Raw genomic sequence first — 15,797 nt, 5'->3', positions numbered from 1 at the left:
TAACTTTTCCTATGCTTTTTTGTGTCTTCTGGTATCTTTTTCTACATATATATAACTAATATGCATGTACTAAATAATATTCAGATCATATTTTATTATTAACTGCACAAAGAAATTTTTTGTGTATGGTCTCTGTTCTTTAATTATGTAAAACTTAGTAAGCAACTTAACAATATTTAGTTCCATATTTAACTGCTAATCATGAGAATAAATCTTTATGTATGAACTGTATTGTTTTATTAGGTATGTTCTTTTACAATGTGTACTTAAGTTATGTGTGATAACATAGTTACATTTCTAAACATGTCAATCGTACTCAATAAAAACTCTAGCGCATTACTCATGACGACATCGATTGCATGCGAATGGTTGGAGATGGATGAATAAATGAGTAACTAAGTGAAATTTAAACTTGTAGCGTTATTTCAGTTCCACTATTTCACCATTACAATTCCGAAAAATAAATTTTTCGACAGGACTTAAAACTTATGCTCGTATGATCACTATACAAAACTGAACATGACTCCATCTTGATTCATCGGACTTAAAACACCACTTAAATAAAATTTCTATAGGAATCGATCATAGAAATCCCGATCAAATGCTTCAGTAAAGCTTGCAGTAAAGTTCAGTTCATATTTACAGTGTCATTTTCTTAACGAAAGTGGGACCTTGTCCCTTTGGACACTCTTTCTGTTGACGAAAAAGGCGATACATTAATTTTAGGAGTTTAATCCGTTAAATCGTTTAACTATTTCCGTAAAAGGCAGATAATCCATTGAGAATAATGATGTAGAAGTGAACGTTGTAGAAACGTTTCCATTTAGTCACCGGGCAAAAGATATGGTATTCATAGAGTGCACAGAATGTTCCCATTTTCGAGGAAGATCTTCGGTTAAAGTCATAGAGTAGAAATGCCTATAATCCCACTCTATGGTTAAAGTCATGGAGGTATCTTATCATACCACCATGGTTAAAGTCATAGAATAATATACGCTATGGTTGAGGTCGTTTGACAATATCGTACGAACGTAGCATCTTTATACAGGATGTCACAGAAGTTAGGTTTGTTTGGTATCATGTGTTGTTGTTGACGGAGAAGAGTGGTGGTGTAATAGGATGTTGATTTTAAGTTTATTTTCGTGACATGTCACGTTAAATTCCTTACACTCATAATGTTACCATGCACTGGTTGTTTTAAAGGGATTAGTTGTCCCTTTTACGATAGCGGTCTTTGCGAGAGGCCGTACTGTCATTTCAAGCATGTAAAGAAAGGTAAGCCCGGGTTACATGCATTTTAACAAAGTTCTTGCAAACTCTTAGAATCCAAAGTGCCAGTCATTTTGCTGCATGACTCACAATGCTACTGCTGTATGGGGAGGGTAAAAAATGATAGCAATAGCTAGTCACCATTTCACACCCTGTATATCGAATCCCACTACTGTAATATCGGATGTGACGCGTGTAAAAGTAACTTATTCCTGCCTTCTTTCATTCTGTCAATAGAGTTGAATATCTGTGCGCGTTGTTCCATTGTCTGATTTGTTGTCGGTACCGCGACTTGTTCTAACAATTGTTGATAAAGTTTGATCCCATTTCAAAGATGACAGAGGTTGCACGTGCATTAAAACTAACTTTTATGTTGTCATTTGCATCTCGTGCATCCGGCCGAGACAATTACACGCCAGGAATGTTGTCATAGTATGTGCGTGCTTTTTACTTCGTCTCGCGGCTGTTGCGTTCTGTTGCGACAACTTGTGCACTCCCGTCCGTAGCTTAAATCTTTCATTCAGTCTGCTCAGAACCGTGTGGTTAGGAAGCCACTGTTGTACGGGTATCTTACCGGCATAATTATTCTTAAATGGTATGTTTCTGTTCTCGTACTAAAGGTTGCATTTCAATATTTATACAGCTTCAGAAGTTAGTTATTTTGTTTTTCTATTTGCCCCTCCCTTCTTTTTATTAATTTTATTTGGGAATAAAATATCCGAGTAATTATTCGTATATTTAGTTGTTGTAGGGCGAAGACGTTACTTATTTATGACAACTCACGTGTGGCTACACTTTTCTGCAATCTGTAGTCTTTTATTTCACTCAGCATTAGTTCTTTTACAATCGGAAATAATTCCAGATCTTTCTGTACACACTGGCCCCCCTTCCATGCCTCATGTACTTAAGTATCTGCTGTGTAATCATACTTTTCTAAATTTTACATTGGTTTGTAGGATGCTGCCAGAGTTACCACTATAAAACTGACTTGTTCCACACCATTAGTGATAGGGCGCAATTATGATCCACAGAATGTACAAATATTAAACTAAACAAAACTGTCTATATTTCCAACTTAAAAGCAAATACAGCCAGTGGCTGTATTTGACATCTCAGCAAAATTTCTGAAGGAATGCAGGAATGAATTAATAAAGCCACAACAACATTTAATAAACAGCTCTTTCAGTCAGGAGTCATTTCTTTACTTGTTAAAAGTCACTGAAATAAGACCAGTGCATAAAAAGGGAGTAACTACAGATATACAAAATTATAGGCCTATTTCATTGACATCAGTACTTAGTAAGCTGTTGGGAAAGCTACTTCTTGATCAACTTGAATTATTTTTTTGTAAGTACTATATATTAAAAAACTATCAGCATGATTTCAGAAAGGGCCAGTCTACAATAACAGCTGTAGCTACATTTTTGAAAGTGATATTGAATAAACTTAATTATGGAAACAAAGTTATTGGCACAATTTAAGACCTATCCAAGGCTTTTGACTCTGTAAATCATTCTGTTCTTCTACATAAATTAGAAACTTCTGGAGTCAGAGTAGCAGCATTAGATTTGTTAAGATACTACCTTGCTGACAGGAGACAATGTGCAAAGCTGTATTATACACATGGGAGACATACACAAACAATAAAATTGTCTTACAAAATTCTTAACTGTGGAGTACCTCAGGGAAGCATCATCCGACCTTTTTCATTTATTGTGTACATCAATAATGTAATAATTCCACAAAATTCAAACCTAGTAAACTATGCTGATGAGACCTCTTTCATAAGTTGGGGCTCTACAAAACAGTTAGCAGTGCAAAATTATGCAGAGACCATTAGCCCCAAACAGAATATCTCACTAAAAACAAATGGGCACTAAATAAGGACAAGAAAATTCTGATGGAGTTTCTGCTAAATTATAAATCAACACAAGTGAATACAGAACCAGAGCTATTGGTTGAAACAATTGATAAATATAAATTCCTTGGTATTATAGTAGATGAACATCTTACATGGAAGGACCACATCAGCTGTGTGTGTGTGTAAAAAAAAAAAAAAAAAAAAAAAAAAAAAAAAAAAAAAAAAAATAATAATAATCTCCTGTGACATGTATCGGTAAAATGCCTTTCTACCGCAATAGTGCAACCTGTTTTAAGACAAATCTATTTTGGAATTATACACTCACCTGCTATATGGTATCGAGATTTGCGATGGGGCACTAACGGTATATATCGATAGGGCTTTTAGAGCTCAGAAAAGAGCAATTAGGATAATAGGTAATATTAGTAAGCAACAGTCCGGTAGAGAATATTTTGTTAAATATAACATACTAACAGTGTATTCATTGTATGTTCTCAGTACTGCACTGTTTCCAAAAGAAAATATGGAGCATTGTGAAATCTGTAATTATAATACAAGAAAAAAGAGAGCATAAACACACAAAAATTTAGTAATGAAAGAGTAACATATCATAGTCCATTTCCTGCTGGAAGACATTTTTATAACAGATTGCCAAATAATGTAAAATTGTTTAAAGGAAACACATTAAGACAAAATTAAAGCAACTGTTAATTGATAAATGTTTGTACTCCATCAAGGATTTTTAATGTTATAGACATTCATTATTTGTTATTTTAGATCTACTAAGAAATGACAGTTACTTAGTGCTCTTTGCTGCCCCCATCCCACACCTCATAATTGATGTATTATATATTTACATAATACTATCAAAATATTCATCGATTTGCCCATTATGTATTAAAACCTTTCTGAATTTACGATAAACATCTAGTTATTTATAATAAAAAGTGTTAAATATGGAGCTTTCATTGGCTTTACTAATTCGCAAGTACATTGACACAGTCTAAACTAGATGTTAGGGAAGGTACAGACTAGTCTGTCATCACACTAAAGGTTTCAGGGGCAACACTCTTAATCTCAAGTCCCTGTAACTTAATAGCTCCAAGACCAAGGCATTTTGTTATGGAGTTAAAATCTATGTGGATAATGGTATTTATAAGCCATGTTAATGTAGGCATCAACTCCACAAGGATTTGTATTATGGATAATTGCACATAAAACTTCCTGTTTCTCATGCAACTGACACTCAGAAAAGCCTAGTGTCCATCATATCCATTTATATTTTACACTGAAAAATGGTGAAGGTGATCTTGAGGATTTGAAACAAAATACAGGATCAACCATACATACTGTATTGCCAATGCAGACCAAACCGTCATATTCAACCTACCTTAGACTTGGACTGTGCTGCAGATGAGTCTATCACCAATATCTACATCCCAAAAACTTACATAGACACAAAAGAAATATTGTCAGTGTTTCATTCTCTTTCTGTTTGGGCATATATGGTCCCACATTATTACTGTGTTGTGGAAGAAAGATGAAATTCAGTATTGGCAGTTTCAGTTGATCCAAAATAGATAATTGCTGTTTTAGCAATGTAAGTCTTGCACAACTTGGGCGGAAAAGTGTTTACTCTGCATCATCGTAAAATATATTTAATTAGTCTGAAATTATATCTTGATTCATTTACTCTCCTCCCCTTGTTGCCTGCCTCTTTTGTGAAAAACAAATCATTTCTCCAACCCTGTTGCTTTGATTCATAGGCATTTTAAGTAGTGATTCAGTCGGCAACGGTACTTGGTTATAGGTAGTTGTACGTTCCTTTCATCGCACATATAGAAATGTTATATTCATAATGTATAAACTAGTTTATGTAAGTGATGCATTTTGTCAGTGTTTCAATGACAAAAACATTGAGAGTTTGGGGAGACTTGAGATTATGACACAAACTGCTGGATTTAAGCAGTTATGTTACTGTCAGTTATGTGTATGTTAAATATTCTTTACCTTTGTGTTTGTTGAAACCAACATACATTCCAATAATACATACTGAGTACCCATGTTAGCTAGGTATGTATTAATTCCAATCTTTTATCAGTTAATATTCTCCTTTCCCCCTCTCTGTCTTTCCATCTCCTCCTGCCTCTTTCTCTGTCAATGTTATTACTCACACCAAAATAGGGGTTGCTGGTTCTTATATCCACACTATTTCTTTCCATATATATAACGTGTGTGTGTGTGTGTGTGTGTGTGTGTGTGTGTGTGTGTGTGTGTGTGTGTGTGTGTGTGTGTGTGTGTACCAAGTTTGCTTGAAACTGATCCAGGGATTTAGGAGGTGCTTTTTACCCATAGCTTTGCCCACATACGCAAATATCTCATATATTGAACATATTTCACCTGTATCCATAGTGAATTTTGCTGTGCAGTTTTGTATCCACACAGCTCAGTGTTTATGATGGTCATCTCTTCAGCTATGTGCTGTAAAATAATATAATTTTGCAATAAAATCTAGTTGTATATGTGGATACTGTCTGCAAAATGTGTTGCAAATAAAGTTGGTAATAATGAGGTAATAATTTTAAAATTAATAATACTCAATTTAGCAGTTTTACTGTGGAACAGCGGAAAAGTAGTAAACAGTAAAGTTTTTTCCTTTCATAATTTTGTGGGAGGGCGGGAGGCGAATGATAAAAAGTGTCTTAAAGATTTGAAATTATGTTTAAAGTTTGTTGTAAGTCACTACATGCTCTCATTCTCAATGGATGAATATAGTCTGTCTATTTGTGCATTGTGAGTTACACTTCTTTTTCACCCCTCCCCTCCATCACTTTGAGAGATTCCTTACTCCCGCAGTGATTCTTTCCAGACAGTAAGTGATATTTGTACTAAGGTTGATTGATATCAAGTGGTTTAGGAGGAGATATGGAACGAACGTATATACTTCCACTTTTTTCTATTATGTATGGATTCAAAATTTGCTTTGTTTCCTTTGACAGATGGAAATTGTTGTTGTTAGTAGTGGTGGTTGTCATTGTTGGCCTGAAGTCTGATTTGGTACAGCTCTCTGTGCGAGTCTGTCTGGTACATCCTCTTCATCGGGTCGACAGAAGCGTCCGATCCCACGCGTCTGCTTTGACCCGTGACGTAAGGGTGTTGTCGTGTGTGACGTCATGACGGCGCGGAGTTTGGTTTGAGTGTAGCAGTCTCCAGTTCTGTTTTATCTTATTTTATTTACTTTTCTGATCTGTTCGTTCTATCTCGTGAGATTTTTTTAAAAATTTAAAAACACTTATTACTTATTTTAATTATCTGTTTCCTCCAATTTCTGTGTTAGTTTATTATATTTATCTTTCTGATCTGTTCGTTCTATCCCGTGAGATTTTTTTTTTTTTTTTTTTTTAAGACAAAAAACACTAATCAGCTACTGAAGCATCTTTATCTTCTATGGGTTGCAGGGGTTACGACCCCTGGGGAGGTGGGTGGGTATTCATGCATGGTTGTCTTCACTTACACGTTGTAGCTACGTAAGGCGTCTAAATTTGTTTATATTTAGTTTGCCCCCCACCCAAAACACCCCATTTCCCGCGCTTGTCCCGTTAGTGTCATTAGGCTTCTTGTGGAAAGTGTGTGTGTTTGTTTTTGTTTCCGCCATATTTGTGACGTCATGGGTCAAAGCAGACGGGCAGGATCGGACGCTTCCGTATTTCCCTCTTCATCTCTGCATAACTATTGCAGCATACGTCCATTTGAACCTGATTGCTGTAGTGAAGCCTTTTTAATTCTCACATTTATCTCCATCACTAAATTGATGATTCCTCAGGATGTGTCCTGTCCACAGATCCATTCTTTTAGGTAAGTCCTGCCATACATTTCTTTTTTCCTCCCAGTTTGATTCAGTATTTCGTCATTAGTTATCTGATGTACCCATGTAATCTTCAGCATTCTGATGGAGCACGACATTTGGAAAGGTCCCACCATCTTCTTGTCTGAGCTGTTTATTGTTCACATTCACACCATGGCAAAAATTAGGGATTTAGCCACGCCTAAATATAGATACAAGCCTCTGAAGTGGCTAAAAAATCCGTTGCACCATTCTGAGAGCCATGGTTTGACTGACCACTGCCACTTTTATGTGCATGAATCACACCAAAACTTCAGAGGGTTATTCCTATCTATGATGTCTGTATATGGATCAAATTTAATTATCATTGGATGTCTAGATGAAAAGGTATGCATCTGCGAAGTTGGCCAAAATATTCTACATGCAAATTTTATGGTATTTTTGGGGGACAATATCCTAACTATGTCTTGTTCAATCCTTTTTTTTTTTTTTTTTTTTTGCAACAGCTGGAAAGATCATGCTTTAAGGTTTCATAACTATACTGTTTAACTTCTGGATCTTGCATTTTGATGAGTAAGGATATGTTTCAAAATTTATTATTTTAGCATTTTGAGAAGATTGAAAAGTGAAATATTTTGCTCATGAAATTCCATAATTATTTTTTTTAGTATATAAATCAGTTTAAAACATTGATTTAATACATGCCATAAAAACAAGTATAATACTCAGAATAGTAGGAAAACATGGAGAGGACAAATATAATGACAATGGGGAACGATTGATTGCAATTTGTGAACAATTTGATCTAAAAATTACCAACACATTTTTCAAACATAAGGACATTCATAAATATACTTGGCAACAGAACACCAAAGAACTTCATTCTATAATAGATTATATTATCATTAGGCAAACAAGTAATTTCAAAGCAGTAGACGTCAGATCTTATAAAGGAGCCCAGTGTGGATCAGACCACTATCTAGTTAAAATGAAGTCTTTCTGGCCATGGAAGAATGCAAGGAGTGATACAAGTAACATAAATAAAACAAACCAGACTGAGAAAGATGAAAATTTACCTTTTAATATTGACAGCCTACAAGACGAAAGTATCAGAACACTCTTTGCGGCCAGGATGGAAAGGAAACTGGTTGAATCATTTGAAGGAAGTACAGAGGAAATATATGACTATATATAAGCTAATGTGAAAATCATAGCAACGGAGGTGTTGGGTAAAAAAGATAGCAACCACAACCATGCAGCAGAGTGGTGGTCAGAGGAACTAGAGGTCCTCGTTAGAGAAAAACGAAATGCGTTCCTTCAGTGTTGAATGATAAATCAGAAGAAATAAGATCAATATACAAGGAAAAGAAGAATGAAGTGATGAAAAAAATAAGGATGGCAAAAAATGAAGCATGGGAAAGAGCATGTGCCAAGGCGAATAGCAAATTAGGATTTGGGAGAGCAAAAGAAGCATGGTCAGTATTGAAAGGGCTTCGACAGGATACAAAAGCAAAACTAATCTCCAACTGATAACACAAATGGAATGGGAAGAGTATTTCCAAAAATTATTAAATGAGTACAGAGAAGAATATGTAGAAGAAGGAACAGGGGAAGATAAAGGACATGAAGATGATGAGATCCAGATTTTAGAAAGTGAAGTACTTCAGGCGTTGAGAACAGGAAAGAATGGTAAATCACCGGGACCAGGCAATATCAGTCTGGAGTGTCTGAAATATGGTGGTGACAAAATTGTGAAACTGATAACACAGCTCTTCAACAAAATGATACATGGAGATTCAATACACAACGAGATGAAGCTAGGTTACATTAATACAATATTTAAGAAAGGAGATCGCAAAATTTGTTCAAACTATCGAGGAATTTGTGTTACAAACACATTAATGAGAATTTTTGCGAAAGTAATTAAAAACAAACTGGAAAAAAATTTTAGAACCCAAGAAGAACAATGTGGATTCATGGCTGGGAGATCATGTGTAGACCATATTTTCACATTACGACAGATTTTGGAGAAACATAGGGAAAAATCAAAAAATACAGGATTAATTTTCATAGATCTAGAAAAAGCATATGATACTGTTCCAAGAAAATTACTTTAGAGAGCACTACATATGGCAAACATAAACCCTCCCTTGATTAAAATAATACAACAGATGTATAAAGATAACATTTGCCAAGTGAAAGTTGGTAATAAACTTTCACAGAAATTTAGAACAAGCAAAGGCCTTTTACAAGGCTGTCCCATGTCACCATCATTATTTAAAATCTATATAGATATTAGCCTTAGAACATGGTCTCATAAATGTAATAGTATGGGATTAGAAATAAGAGATGGAGTTCACCTACATCATTTATTATTTGCTGATGATCAAGTAGTCGTAGCACAAGATGGGGAGGATGCTAACTATATGTGCAATCAACTAGCAGTAGCATACAAAACTTGGGGTTTGAAGATTAATTACCAAAAAACGGAATACTTGACTAATGATTCAGATGAGCTATACATTGAAGGAAAGAAAATCAAAAAGATAAACACTTTCTGTTATTTAGGATCCATTTTAGAAATCGAGGGAAAATCAGAGTCAGAAATCAATAAAAGAATTAGTAGTGGACGGAGGGTTATTGGGATGCTTAACTCAGTCTTATGGAGCAGGAATGTAATTAGCAGAACTAAAAAACTAATATACAAATCCATATTAGAGAGTGTGGTTCTGTATGGAACGGAGACCTGGACAATTAACATGAAGCACATTAAAAAATTACAAGCTCTAGAGATGGACTTTTGGAGAAGATTGGCAAGAATCTCCAGGAAAGAAAAGATAAGGAACCACCAAAATAATAAGGAGAATGGAAATAAAAGAAAGAATATATGACGTAATGGATAGGAAGAAATTACAGTGGTACGGGCATGTACGACGAATGGAGAAAACCAGAATACCAAAATTGATACTGGAGTGGGAACCGGAGGGGAGAAGAAGAACAACCTGGCTCCAAAATGTACAGCATATAATGAAGAGAATGGGCGCAGAGGAAGAGGACACACAAGATTGAAACACCTGGAGAAATATTTTGAGATTATAGTTTAAGAACGTTTATTGTTTGTATTATAATTTCCAAGTAAATTATTATGTTGGAGATAAGCCTCTATAATGAGGAAAAGCTCAAAATAATAATAATGTTTAAAGACAAATATTGAAAACATTAAGAGCATTTATTACTTTAGTGATGGTTCAGATGCTCAATAGAAAAATTTCATCAATCTATGTCTGCACAAAAAGGATTTTGGCATCACAGCCAAATGGAATTTTTTTGGAACAAGCTACAGTAAATCGCCTTGTGACACCATTGGGGAAACTGCAAAAAGACTAGCAGCCCTTATTCATCTGCACAGGCCCTTAGATAATCAAATATTGACTCCATATGATTTGTTCAAATTCTGTGATGATAGTATTCCAGGCATAAGGTTTTTTTTATGTACCACAAGATAAAATAGAAAAAAATTCAGCCTGATCAAGAAGCAAGGTTCGCCATGGGACATACAATATCTGGAACAAGAGAAAATAACCAGTTTAAGTCAATTAATTGTTAACAGTTGACAGTAAGCAGAGTTTCCAGTGATGCTACAGCAATCACAGTTAATGCCTTCGGAGCAGATGAAGAAATTCCATTAATCTCAATTGCAAGTTTACAATCAGGAAAGTGTGTTGCATGTACGTATGACAGTTTTTGGTGGGTTAGAAACGTGTGTAAAGTATCACATGAACAACAAGATGTCCTCATCAGCTATATCCACCCACACAGTTCTGCTCATTTCTTCCACTGGACAACTGCTAAAGACACCTGCTGAGTTCCTGAGTAACATATTTTCATGACTTTAGAAGACCATCAGCAGCAGCATCAGGAAGACAATGCAGTTATCCACAACCTGTCCTTGACAGAATTATAGAACTGTTTAACCAAAAATGGAACTGACTTGAATTTTTGTTATGCAAATTTGTTGTGCTGAGTATTATACTTATTTTTATGGCATGTATTAAATCAATATTTTAAACTGATTGATATACTAAAAAAAATAATTATGGAATTTCATGAGCAAAATATTTCACTTTTCAATCTTCTCAAAATGCTAAAATAATAACTTTTGAAACATATCCTTAATCATCAAAATGCAAGATCCAGAAGTTAAACAGTGTAGTTATGAAACCTTAAAGCATGATCTTTCCAGCTGTGGCAAGGGGGGGGGGGGGGGGGAAAAAAAAAAAAAGGGATTGAACAAGACATAGTTAGGATATTGTCCCCCAAAAATACCGTAAAATATGCATGTAGAAAATTTTGGCCAACTTTGCAGATGCATATCTTTTCATCTAGGCATCCAATGTTAATTAAATTTGATCTCTATATAGACATCATAGGTAGGAATAACCCTCTGAAGTTTTGGTGTGATGGATGCACATGAAACGTCATAGTGTTCAGTCAAACCATGGCTCTCAGAATGGTGCAACGAATTTTTTAGCCACTTCAGAGGCTTGTATCTATATTTAGGTGTGGCTAAATCCCTAACTTTTGCCATGGTGGGATTCATCATAGACATTTGTCTGACGAAATTTATGCTAGAACTTGTAAAAAAGCGTAGCAAACTTGCCACATTTGGACATTCGTATGTGATATGAGGATAGGTAGCCTGTCTTTAAAAGCCCCTAAAAATTCAACCACTTAAGATAATGGACTGAAATGTGGTATCTAATCATCAAATACCATATAGAGCATTCACAGAAAATTTCATTATATTTGGAGTTGGTTCAGTGGGGACACCTTTGAATGTTAGTCCGTTTGACTATTTGTCATATAACCTCCTTTCAATGCACTTTCTATTTGATTCAACTTGTCTTCCAAGGGATTAATACCACTTCGTCATGTCACAGCTCAACTGTCATCTTTCAACTTAAACTAGGCCTCTGGCGATATTGCAATTCAGTACTCAACCACAACTAAGATTTTGGATTCACATTTCTTGGCTTCCAAATTGTCACCTTTCAATCTAACACATATCTTAGACTGCATTGCAGATTATTTGGTCATGACGATGTACATTCTAAATAGTAATATAAACACAAATAAATATTTTCAGTGTTCTGTTCTCTTCATGTTTGCACATGCATCAGCAAACATCAAAGGTTTAACTTCTCCTTTAACTTTAATTCCCTTTGCAATTTTCTCCTCGAGTTTCTTTACAGTTAGCTCAGTGTACAGATTTAAACAACATTGAGGATTCCCTTCTCAACTACTGCTTCCATTACATGTCCTTTGACTTGTATAACTGCAGTCTGGTTTCTGTAAAAGTTGTATATTATATTTGGTCCCTCTATGTTATCCCTGCTACATTCAGAATATCAAGGAGGGTGTACCACTCTACACTGTCTAAAATTTACTCAAAATTTTTATCTAATAATTTGTTTCATCGGAATCACTTAATAATTACAATGTTCACATTACCTATGTTGGAAATTTATTGATATCTTCAGATGTGATTAATCCACTAACAGCTTCATCATGATATATGAAAATGCACTTTGAACATCACGAAGTGGTATAAAATATGTCAATGTATTATACATTGTGTCATGTAGAAAAAGAGGCTACAAATGCTATAAATATAGGTTGGCCTTTCTTCAGCCTACCTTTTAAGGTAAGTCTTAGGGTAAATATTGCCTTGTGTGTTCCTACACATCTCCAGAACCCAAACAGATATATCCCAAGGTAGGCTTAAGTAATATTCGCAGTTGTCATTACTTGTTTTCTGTGGAGTGGGAATTATTGTATTCTTTGTGAAATCTCCCCTGAGGGGCTCACGACTCTTTCGTGAGTTTGTGTGTGGCGCACATGGGGCCTCAAGATGTTGCAGCCCTTTCTTGCTTCCAGGGTTTCATTCCCTTCCCCGTGTCCCTCCATCCCTCACCTTCCTCACTCCTTCCCTACTGTCCCGTCCTTAACCTCTCTCCGTGGCCTTGCTTACGTCATCCTGGCTATTCTCCTGGTATCTGGATTCCTTGCAGTTTTGGTTCCTCTTGCTTTTTCGTTTTCACATTCCCTTTGGGGTTTGACCTCCCTTTTTAAATTTTCTCTCCATAGCGTAATCCAACTGGGAAAGAAGTGTGGTGGGGTCATTATGCCACCCTTTTGGTTGAGTTCCTTGGCAATACAGGGATCACACTTCTCGTACCCAAGCTGGTACCTTTTAAAGTATGCCTAGGAGTGGCTGCTTTTCATTCTGGAGCATTGGGACTCCTCGCAATGGCCACCATGCCACACGGCTCTCACTGTGGCTGGCTGTGGAGAGCCCCAGTTGGGGGTAGGTAGTATCAAGGCAGACACTTTGGATGTGAAATGCATTAAGATTCAAGATGGCCAGTCCTCTGCGACAGTCTCTCTAGTTCGAAATGGATCTTTTAATGCTGTTTCTTATAACCCTGCGGCCTTCCCTACCCTGGCAACATTCTGGGAGGAGGGCCAGGCTTGCTGGCTTGGGATGAAACCCTTTCCTGCTACCTGATGTGTACCATGACTGACGGGGACAACTTTTATTTTTTGTGGGTACTTTTGAAGACAAGTTTAGTTAAGTTGACTTGGTCCACTGTTAATCAAAACCTCTCGAGCCACTCAGTCTGCTGCCCATGGTGTCGGTGATCATCTTGGCAACCTCCATGTGTCCTTTCCTCCTCACCAGTCTTGGAATATGGTTCAGGGAGTTTTATAGGGGCCTCGTCCTTCAAGCTGATGAGGAACTCCAGGCCAGTCTGGGATGGTGGGGTGTTCAGAAAGGCCGTAAGGATAATCTCAGTGATTCCGGCGCCTTTATTCTGGCATTTGGGGGTACTTTCCTGGAGGTGGTCAAGGTTATGTGTGATGTGAAGCTGAACATCCTGTCACCCATGAGGTGTTTCGGTTTTTACATTTTGGACTCATGTCTACTTGCTGTACTGTGAGCCCTCTATGCGGTGGATGTGGTCACCCAATCCATGAAGGGAGCCCTTGTATTTTGCCACCTGTATGTGTTAATTGTGACCCTCACTCTCCACTGGGTGTTGCATTGTGCTCATTGGCGTCTATATACCTCACAAATAGTGTTTACGCCTTCTTTGCACTTTGTATTGATGAAGTCACCTGTGACATGTGAAATACAATTATTCACGCTGCCGGCATTGCTGACCCACACTTGATGGGCCCCATTCACTTCCGACTGGTCCCATGATGAAGCATGGCCATTTCCATCACCACCTGTGATTGCTATTGGCCTTGCAATGCCTTAAAGAGGACCCTTCCTCCTATTGTCTTGTTGTTGTTGTTGTTGTTGTTGTTGTTGTTGTGGTCTTCAGTCCTGAGACTGGTTTGATGCAGCTCTCCATGCTCCTCTATCCTGTGCAAGCTTCTTCATCTCCCAGCACCTACTGCAACCTACATCCTTCTGTATCTGTTTAGTGTATTCATCTCTTGGTCTCCCTCTACGATTTTTACCCTCCACGCTGCCCTCCAATACTAAATTGGTGATCCCTTGATGCCTCAGAACATGTCCTACCAACCGATCCCTTCTTCTAGTCAAGTTGTGCCACAAGCTCCTCTTCTCCCCAATTCTATTCAATATCTCCTCATTAGTTATGTGATCAACCCATCTAATCTTCAGCATTCTTCTGTAGCACCACATTTCGAAAGCTTCTATTCTCTTCTTGTCTAAGCTATTTATCGTCCACGTTTCACTTCCATACATGGCTACACTCCATACGAATACTTTCAGAAACGACTTCCTGACACTTAAATCAATACTCGATGTTAACAAATTTCTCTTCTTAAGAAACGCTTTCCTTGCCATTGCCAGTCTGCATTTTATATCCTCTCTACTTCGACCATCATCAGTTATTTTTCTCCCCAAATAGCAAAACTCCTTTACTACTTTAAGTGTGTCATTTCCTAATCTAATTCCCTCAGCATCACCCGACTTAATTCGACTACATTCCATTATCCTCGTTTTGCTTTTGTTGATGTTCATCTTATACCCTCCTTTCAAGACACTGTCCATTCCGTTCAACTGCTCTTCCAGGTCCTTTGCTGTCTCTGACAGAATTACAATGTCATCGGTGAACCTCAAAGTTTTTATTTCTTCTCCATGGATTTTAATACCTACTCTGAATTTTTCTTTTGTTTCCTTTACTGCTTGCTCAATATACAGATTGAATAACAGTGGGGAGAGGCTACAGCCCTGTCTCACTCCCTTCCCAACCACTGCTTCCCTTTCATACCCCTTGACTCTTAAAACTGCCATCTGCTTTCTGTACAAATTGTAAATAGCCTTTCGCTCTCTGTATTTTATCCCTGCCACCTTCAGAATTTGAAAGAGAGTATTCCAATCAACATTGTCAAAAGCTTTCTCTAAGTCTACAAATGCTAGAAACGTAGGTTTGCCTTTCCTTAATCTTTCTTCTAAGATAAGTCGTAGGGTCAGTATTGCCTCACGTGTTCCAACATTTCTACGGAATCCAAACTGATCTTCCCCGATGTCGGCTTCTACCAGTTTTTCCATTCGTCTGTAAAGTATTCGCGTTAGTATTTTGCAGCTGTGACTTATTAAACTGATAGTTCGGTAATTTTCACATCTGTCAACACCTGGTTTCTTTGGGATTGGAATTACTATATTCTTCTTGAAGTCTGAGGGTGTTTCACCTGTCTCATACATCTTGCTCACCAGATGGTAGAGTTTTGTCAGGACTGGCTCTCCCAAGGCCGTCAGTAGTTCTAATGGAATGTTGTCTACTC

General features: G+C 36.9%; 1 protein-coding gene across 2 annotated transcripts in view; it reads left to right on the top strand.

Annotated features, from left to right (window-relative positions):
• Positions 1 to 1,059: 1,059 nt before the first annotated feature.
• LOC126248962 (RNA exonuclease 1 homolog) overlaps positions 1,060 to 15,797 on the top strand; it is a 231,373-nt gene continuing 216,635 nt past the window's right edge. For both annotated transcript variants that reach the window (XM_049950510.1, XM_049950509.1), the window contains exon 1: positions 1,060 to 1,275. In XM_049950510.1, the coding sequence (XP_049806467.1) occupies positions 1,176 to 1,275 (100 nt within the window). In that variant the 5' untranslated portion in view covers positions 1,060 to 1,175. The remainder of the gene's footprint in view (positions 1,276 to 15,797) is intronic.

This window comes from Schistocerca nitens, chromosome 3 (genome assembly GCF_023898315.1).
Source record: "Schistocerca nitens isolate TAMUIC-IGC-003100 chromosome 3, iqSchNite1.1, whole genome shotgun sequence".
In the NCBI taxonomy this organism is placed as follows: domain Eukaryota; kingdom Metazoa; phylum Arthropoda; class Insecta; order Orthoptera; family Acrididae; genus Schistocerca; species Schistocerca nitens.
The sequence above is the reverse complement of the archived record's forward strand: the minus strand, read 5'-3'. Positions and strand labels throughout refer to the sequence as shown.